We start from the raw sequence: 7834 nt of genomic DNA, 5'->3' as shown, positions 1-7834 counted from the left end.
AAAACTAGCACCTAAATTCTTAACCCCGGTAAATAACCACTCGACGAAACTAATTCTAACCAATTCGAACCGAATGGTCATTTGGTGTGTGTGGGGCAGAGCCGGACCCATGTGTAATTTTGGAGTGCTCCGGCACCCACTAAACTCAACGTAGATTAGGTATAATTATATAAGAAATACATAATAAATGATATAATTTATTAAAAAGCACCCAGAGACAAACATATGGTTGGATGCAGTAGCTTGAGGATGTAACTCCCATATCCAGTTTTCTAGGTTTGAATCCTTACAGCTACATACTTTTTATAAAAAAATTTAAGCACCCACAACCTTGAATTTCTAGATACACCACCGGTGTGGGGAGTGGCATCTATGAGTGGACATCATTAGTCAAAGGTATTTCCTTATTGATTTCTAGCCAAATATTAAAACAAGAAATAACAATCTTTTAGGTTGCTAATTCTCAAAATCGCAAACACATAACAATTGCTTATTTACCTTCTTTTTTAAGGTACAAAATAATTTATCAATATTATTTTCTTTTTGCAAAATCAGTAGGTCCATAATTTCAACACAGCAGCATAACTTCTGGATTTTCTCCATCGAAGTAGAAATATGAAAAACAGTTTATTTTGCATTCACCAATATTATTAAAATAATATACTAATTGTTTTGTTTAGTTTTACTTATTTATACAATAAAATACAATATCATATACTTTTAATATAATACAATTGTTAAAGATATATATTTATATATAATAATGATACAATTTCCATGCATATACATATTCTATATAATAATTATAGCATTTTTATACACATTCTATACAATTTTTAACAATAATTATTATTTAGATACATATTTTATATGACTCTATATAGTTACTACATGCATTCTAAAAATGTATCAATCTAGTATAAGAGAGTATCAATTGAGTATATGAACACTACAAGTGTATCAACATAGTATAAAAGTGTATTAATGTGGTATAAAAGAGTATCAATTGGATATAGGAACTGCATGTGCTTGCATAGAATTTCCTCTCTTTTTTAAAAAGTATATCAATATAATATAAAAATGTATCAATTTATTATAAAAATGTATCAATTGAATATACAGACTGCATGTGCCCAATTGGATCAAATGACTAAAAAAGAGTATTAAATTGAGCCGACTGACCTAACTTGTTCACCTTTTCAATTATGGATCATTTTTTTTAAAAGTGGCTAGCCCATATCCTTTTTCCTTGAACTAATGCATGCATTAACTTTTCAAATACACACTACCAAACGACCCCTTATGGTATTGCTAATCACAAAGCTGGGAATGGTGGCATAGGTGGTGTGATCAGAAACAATGAAAGCAAATTATTAGCGGGCTTTGCAAAGCACTGCACCAGTACCAATGTTATTCAAGCAGAACTTCTGAGAATTCTTTATGTGTTAAGGACTGCCAAAACCAATGGCCTATTGCCCATTGAAGTCAACACTGACTCAACCTTAGCTATATCCATGGTCACTGAGGGTAACTTAAGAAATCCTAATATTATCTATGAATGCGGGTGCTTAATGCAACAATAGGGAATCCCAGCACTAACACTGACTCACCCTATTTTATATCCATGGTCACTGAGGGTAACTTAAGATATCCTAATACTATCTATGAATGTGGGTGCTTAATGCAACGATAGGGAATCCAAGCACTAACCCAAGTATTCAGAGAGCAGAACAAGGTGGTGGATGGGCTTCCAAAGAAGGATTCTAGGAATCCAACCCTAACAAGAATGATAACTGCTCGAAGTTCCTCCAATGTTTGTACAAAAGGAGAAGGAAGCAGGCACTGCAGGAACTTTCTATCCTGGGAAATTATCTTCTGACTTTAATTTTTTGCTTATGGTCAAATTCTGAACCATGTACCTACTACTAATGGCCAATCTGAAGGCCAAGCTACCCATATCACTGAACCATGTACCTACTAATGGCCGATCTGAAGGCCAAGCTACCATATCATTCCCCAACCACGGGGAGGACTCTTGTCCATGATGGATAGTTTTGATTTGACTGAATGAATAACCCCGTCAACCCAAAAAAAAAAAAAAAAAAAAAAGTCTCTCTTTCTTAATAACATCCATCAAAAATAATCTACATCTTCTAATCTCTTTCCTCCAATTACTTGAGAAGATAACTCCACAACCTAGTCAACTAAGAAACTAGAATCTCTTCAGACTCTTAACCTCTATGACTCTTTTAACCTCTGGGAATGCTACACATAAAGACTACAGCAATATTTCAAGCAATCCTGTATGTTCTGTTGACTAAGGTGTAGTAAGATGGTTAGTCCCCCTTCGATGTTTCTTCTCCATTTTAGTCGGTGAGTCCAGCCATCTTTAGGACAAACAATGCTAGTCCTTGACAATTTTCTGTTATCATCTTTGACCATTTAAACCAACTCTTGTAATATCAGAGCTCGCAAAGCCATCAACTTGCAGACATGATGATACTCCTTTAACAACTTTCCAAATGTGTGATCAAAATTCCACTTAAGAGTTCAGCAATAGGCTTGTATCCAGTTAATCTGCGCAGTGACAAATTGTCAAGCAACAAGTAGATCAGAAACCATGTCCTCCTGCCTTTTTGGTCAATAAGTTTAACCCCTCAACAACCTATCCCTAGTGCTCCAGATTTGAAGTGAGCTCAGTGCCCATTCCTATTACACGCTAACCATAATCACAAGGGATAGTGTTTTGGGGTTAAATCAGCAGAAAAACAGCACTTGCAGACAACACCGCATCAAACACTCTAAGATAAAACATATTGTATGTCACACATCAGCAGTGGAGAGGGGGGGAAGGGGAGCAAGCCAACAAAGCAATGAACAGAAGAACTAAAACACTTTCAAAAACAACACAACAGCAAGATTCTCATCTTTGTAACTGACAAAAGCAATATCTCACTTAAGGTTCAAACTTCTACCTGGAAAATGGTAAAAAGTATAAAAAGTACGGCCCAAACACATAATGTAAAACAAAACTAATGCAGATCCAATTAAGCAAGTATCCATCAAAAACCTCTGCCAAGTTGAAACTTCCACAAGCTTACAGCTTGTCCTCGAACTCTGATAGAGGGGTCATCTGCTCCTTCAAACCCTTCCTCTTGCGGATATCAAGGACGAGTTGATGAGCTTGTGTACCAGCTTCCAGTGGGTCGGATGACATCATGTCCCAATGATCGAACACGCATTGTGGGAAAGCTTGACCTGAAGTAGCAGCTCTCAAGGTACCTGAAAATCCAAATGACTCAACGACAGGAAGGTAAGCCTTGATGTTGTAAAGAGGGGTTCCTGGCCTCTGCATCTCCTCGAACACATGTCCACGCTTCTGGTTCAGAACACTATAGATGCCACCAAGAGCTTGCTCTGGAGCCTGAATCTCCACAAGGTAAACGGGTTCCAACAGGCGGGGTTTGGCAGTAAGCTGAGAAGCATAGATAACCCTTCTCGCAGTGGGAATAACTTGGCCACCACCCCTGTGAATAGCATCAGCATGAAGCACAACATCACAGACTTCAAAACAAATACCTCTCATGTTCTCTTCAGCCAGAGCACCTTCCTTCGAAGCCCACTGGAAACCAGCAACAACAGAATCCTTAATTTCATTCAGGTACTGAACTCCCTTACACATATCCACCACCATGTTTGGGCCAGTTGTCTCTGGCCCAAAGCACCAAATTTTCTTTGCAAGATCTTTGTCCCAACCAAACTCCTCCGCCAAGATCTTGGATCGAACTTTAGGATCATCCCTTGGGCCAATGCGCCCCTCGTCAATAGCCTCTGCAAGGCCTTCTTCCATTGGTCTAGCTTCCATGTACAAACGGTTGTGCTTGTTAGGAGACTTGCTCATCACTGTCCGACAAGACTTCTCGAGAACAGTCTCACGGAAGGACACAACAGGATCAGATTTTATAATTTCAGCACCACCCATGAAGTCATCCTGCAAGTCCTTCAGGCAGATCTCAAGGTGGAGTTCTCCAGCACCAGCAATGATATGCTCTCCAGACTCTTCAATAGAACAAACCACCATAGGATCAGACTTAGCCAAACGCTTCAACCCTTCAACAAGCTTGGGAAGGTCAGATGCAACCTTGCACTGAACAGCTACACGCACGACTGGTGATACAGAAAACTTCATTGCTCTAATTGGGTGGGCATCAACTTCCTTTTCATTAGTCAATGTTGCGTTCTTGGTAATAAATTGATCTAAACCGACCATGGCAACAGTGTTACCACAGGGTACATCCTCAACAGTTTCTTGCCTCTTACCCATCCAAATAACAGTTCTCTGGATATTCTTAACATATAAATCCTTCTTTTCACCAGGAACATAGTTGGGACCCATGATTCTAACCTTCATACCAGTACTAACCTTCCCGGCAAATACACGACCAAAGGCAAAGAATCGACCCTTGTCAGATGCTGGAATCATCTTGGATACATAAAGCATAAGTGGCCCTTCAGGGTCACAGTTTCTGATGGCATTGGCATAAGCATCATCAAGGGGTCCCTCGTACAGGTTTTCCACACGGTATTTTTGAGCTGTGGAAGGAGATGGAAGATGGTATATCATCATTTCCAGAAGAGCAGTACTTGCGGGAAGCCAGGTCTGCATCACACGCTTCATCAGTGCCTTGCCCATCAAATCTTTTTCATCAGATTTCATGGTAACACCAAGCTTCTGCAACATTGGCCAGAGCTTATCTTTCTGATCATTCATGCAAGTGTTAATAATCTGCTTGATGGGCTCATAGCAGAACTGAACAAACCCACGCTTGCATGAAGCTGTTCCAGTGTTTTTGGTGGTCCACTTTTTGGTGGCAGGGTCAAAAAAGTTCTCGCCCCAGAGTCTTTCCATCATCTTAGACTCATCAACACCAAATTTGGAAGCGTACATCTTGGCAAAATTGGTGAGAGTGAAAGCCCAACCATGCAATCCAGCAGAGAAAGCAACGGTACCTTTCTCAGGATAAACTTGGACATCACCAAGAAGGGGATCCTCATATGTAGCCATGATAACATTAGCGTTCTCAATAACTCTTTGGAACGTCTGATAGGCCTCCTCTCCATCAACCTGAAGCTCAAGGAAACACCTGTCCATCTTGTTAACTGTCAAGACAGGACGAATCCTTTCACCAAGGGCTTGACGGAGCACAGTCTCTGTCTGGACACAGACACCTTCCACACAATCAACCACAACAAGCGCACCATCAGTAATACGAAGAGCAGCAGTCACTTCAGATGAGAAGTCAACGTGCCCAGGTGAATCGATGAGGTTGATGAGGTACTCATTCCCATTTCTCTCTCCCTTGAAATTCTTCAAGGAGTCATCACTCATCTCATAGTAAAGTGAAATACCAGTGGACTTGATGGTGATGCCACGCTCAGCCTCATCTGCACGTGTATCTGTCATTCTGACATCACCTGCAACTTCCTGAGCAATGATACCAGCAGCCGCCACCAGAGAATCGGTAAGGGTAGATTTTCCTGTCAGGTTAAATACATGACAGAATTAGAAACCCCTACTCATCATCTGACTATCTAAACCATAGATGATACACAATTTCCAATAGCTAGAATATGATCTTTGGAAACACAACAGAGAAGAAAACTAATGAAATAATATTACGCAAACTGTAGCCCCAAAAACATATAAGGTTGTTCCAATTTCAAGATCGATTCCAGGTGATCACAAGGAATCAGAACAAAGTTCCCTTCACATATGACATGGATTAACAACTTCGCAGGAAAGAACTTAGACTAGCAATGTTAACAATATTAGCTTAGCTGCTTACCATGGTCCACATGAGCAATAACAGACATATTACGAATGTTATGCTTGAAGTCCATAATCTTTCTAAGCTCTTCAGCTGTGAACTTCACCATCTTGAATGCTTGTTGGCGTAACTAAGAATTACTTATTAACCTGCCATTTGAAACCACAATAAATTTTGAACATCAACCAAAACACACTTTATTCTCCCAACAGTCTAGATCCATGTGGCTCTGAGACACCATCTAATAAACTAGAGGAAAATTCAAGAGATCCATTTAGAACATATCATATGACTGAAGCTTATAGAACAATTACTCCTACTATGTTGAGTACAAGCGCACACAACAAAAGGGGATGGTTAGAAGTTCGAAATTCAATTATAACTGAACTGTGATATTTAAATAGGTCAAAGACTCTAAATAAAAATACAAAATCGCTGATTAAGTTTATAGAACCACACTGCAGAAACAGAAGGCCTGATATTAAAATTTTAGACCATTTACCACCTCTAGTCCATTATGCTAGCAGACTGACATCTATTTTCACATCTCCTAGTCTGGAATCATCCACATATGAACAACTTATTTTAACACACATACAGACTACATACGTGCGCACACATACACACACACACAACAATACACCCACCAGCGTACAAGTGGAGTCTCGGAAGGGTAGAGGAAGAGGATACCCCTATCTTGTAGAGTTACAGAGGATGTTTCATATAGAAACTCGGCTTAAAAGATATGTATGTGTGTATGTGTGTATATATATATATATATATATGTTAATTAATCTGTTCATATCTATATATATCACGGAATCATCAGAAATGAAACAGCTTAATCATAGATATAATCTATCAACAGATAAAAACGGCTTCCGGAGTATTATGAACTATATAAATAGATATAACCTACCCAACAACATCAAATAGCTAATATCTCTCGAACACAACATCAACCAACTCAATAAGATTCGACTTACGACACAAAAAATAAAATCCAACACGTGAACAAAACATTCATTTTATTCAAAAATATATATAACCGCAAATAAACAGCAGATCTGGACTAGATCTAGCTATAAATTACCCAGAAAAGCACTAAAAATTTCATAAAAGTATTCACACAAACTGAAATTTTTACTCGACAAAAGCAAATCAAACCACAGATCAAACAGAAATTAACAAATAAAGAATCGGAACGAAAAAGTAGAAAAAAAATGAGCAAGAGAGAGAGAGAGAGGGAAATTAGAGACTTACGGAGTATAGAGGAGTAGGCGGCGAGTATTGTGAGACCTTACAATTCTGCCGCTATGATAAGCCAGGTTTGGCATCGTGCCAAGGTATATACCTGTGTTTATGGGCCGCAGCCATCTCAAACGCCAGTTTGAAGTACAAAATTGGGCCATATTACTTTCTACAACTACAATGGGCCGTTGGTTAAAATTAGGGATAAATTACATAAAGGGAAACTACATAGAGTAGCATACCTAGGTATTAAATTATAAAAAATAGCAACACTTATTTGAAATTACATTTTGTAGCAATAGTAGCATTATTTTCCCTCTTTTCACCCTAAGAGAAGTTACCGTGATTATTTTCCTCCTTTTCACGCATTCTTTCCCCCTTTTCACGTTTTTTCATCTCTCCTTTTAATTTAAAATTTCTTTTTCTTTTTTTACGTCATTATCACTGATTCCCGCTTTCAATTTTGTCTCTTTCGTTCGATTCTATCACGATCTGATAAGGGTTGTATTGCTTTATTTCAGATAACTATTTTATTCAGTTATTGCATGTTAGTGTTTTCTTTTTTTTATATACTGTAATACCTAGCAAATTTGATTTTAAGATTTTTATGCTATAATGGATGAACACACAGCAAAATTATGATCAAATAGTGTTATATGAACAAGTAATTTAGTGTCTGGTTATGTACCATCTTTTAGTCTTGGTTTAACTCAAGATGATGTAGTTAAAGTTGTTTCAAATCCGATACAATCCAA

General features: G+C 38.2%; 1 protein-coding gene across 2 annotated transcripts; it reads right to left on the bottom strand.

The window, feature by feature from the left end:
• Nucleotides 1-2093: 2093 nt before the first annotated feature.
• LOC107839002 (elongation factor 2) lies at nt 2094-7223 on the bottom strand. 2 transcript variants are annotated; one of them, XM_047394312.1, is made up of 4 exons: nt 7092-7179; nt 5847-5977; nt 3071-5538; nt 2094-2577 (listed from the first exon to the last, which is right to left on the bottom strand). In XM_047394312.1, the coding sequence occupies exons 2-3, from the start codon at nt 5935-5937 to the stop codon at nt 3098-3100; spliced, it is 2532 nt and encodes an 843-aa protein (XP_047250268.1). In that variant the 5' UTR covers nt 5938-5977; nt 7092-7179; the 3' UTR covers nt 2094-2577; nt 3071-3097. The 2 variants fall into 2 exon arrangements, with proteins under 2 accessions (XP_047250268.1, XP_016537814.1); XM_016682328.2 differs by lacking the exon at nt 2094-2577 and having other exon boundaries at nt 2875-5538; nt 7092-7223.
• Nucleotides 7224-7834: the final 611 nt, after the last annotated feature.

This window comes from Capsicum annuum, chromosome 8 (genome assembly GCF_002878395.1).
Source record: "Capsicum annuum cultivar UCD-10X-F1 chromosome 8, UCD10Xv1.1, whole genome shotgun sequence".
Lineage (NCBI taxonomy): Eukaryota > Viridiplantae > Streptophyta > Magnoliopsida > Solanales > Solanaceae > Capsicum > Capsicum annuum.
This window is presented reverse-complemented; position numbering and strand designations above follow the sequence as displayed.

Excerpts from the sequence above, each read along its gene's own strand:
- LOC107839002 (XM_016682328.2), bottom strand. The coding sequence starts at position 5,937 with ATGGTGAAGTTCACAGCTGAAGAGCTTAGAAAGATTATGGACTTCAAG. Across the intron at positions 5,539-5,846 it reads TATTGCTCATGTGGACCATG|GAAAATCTACCCTTACCGAT; the intron begins GTAAGCAGCTAA and ends TTAACCTGACAG.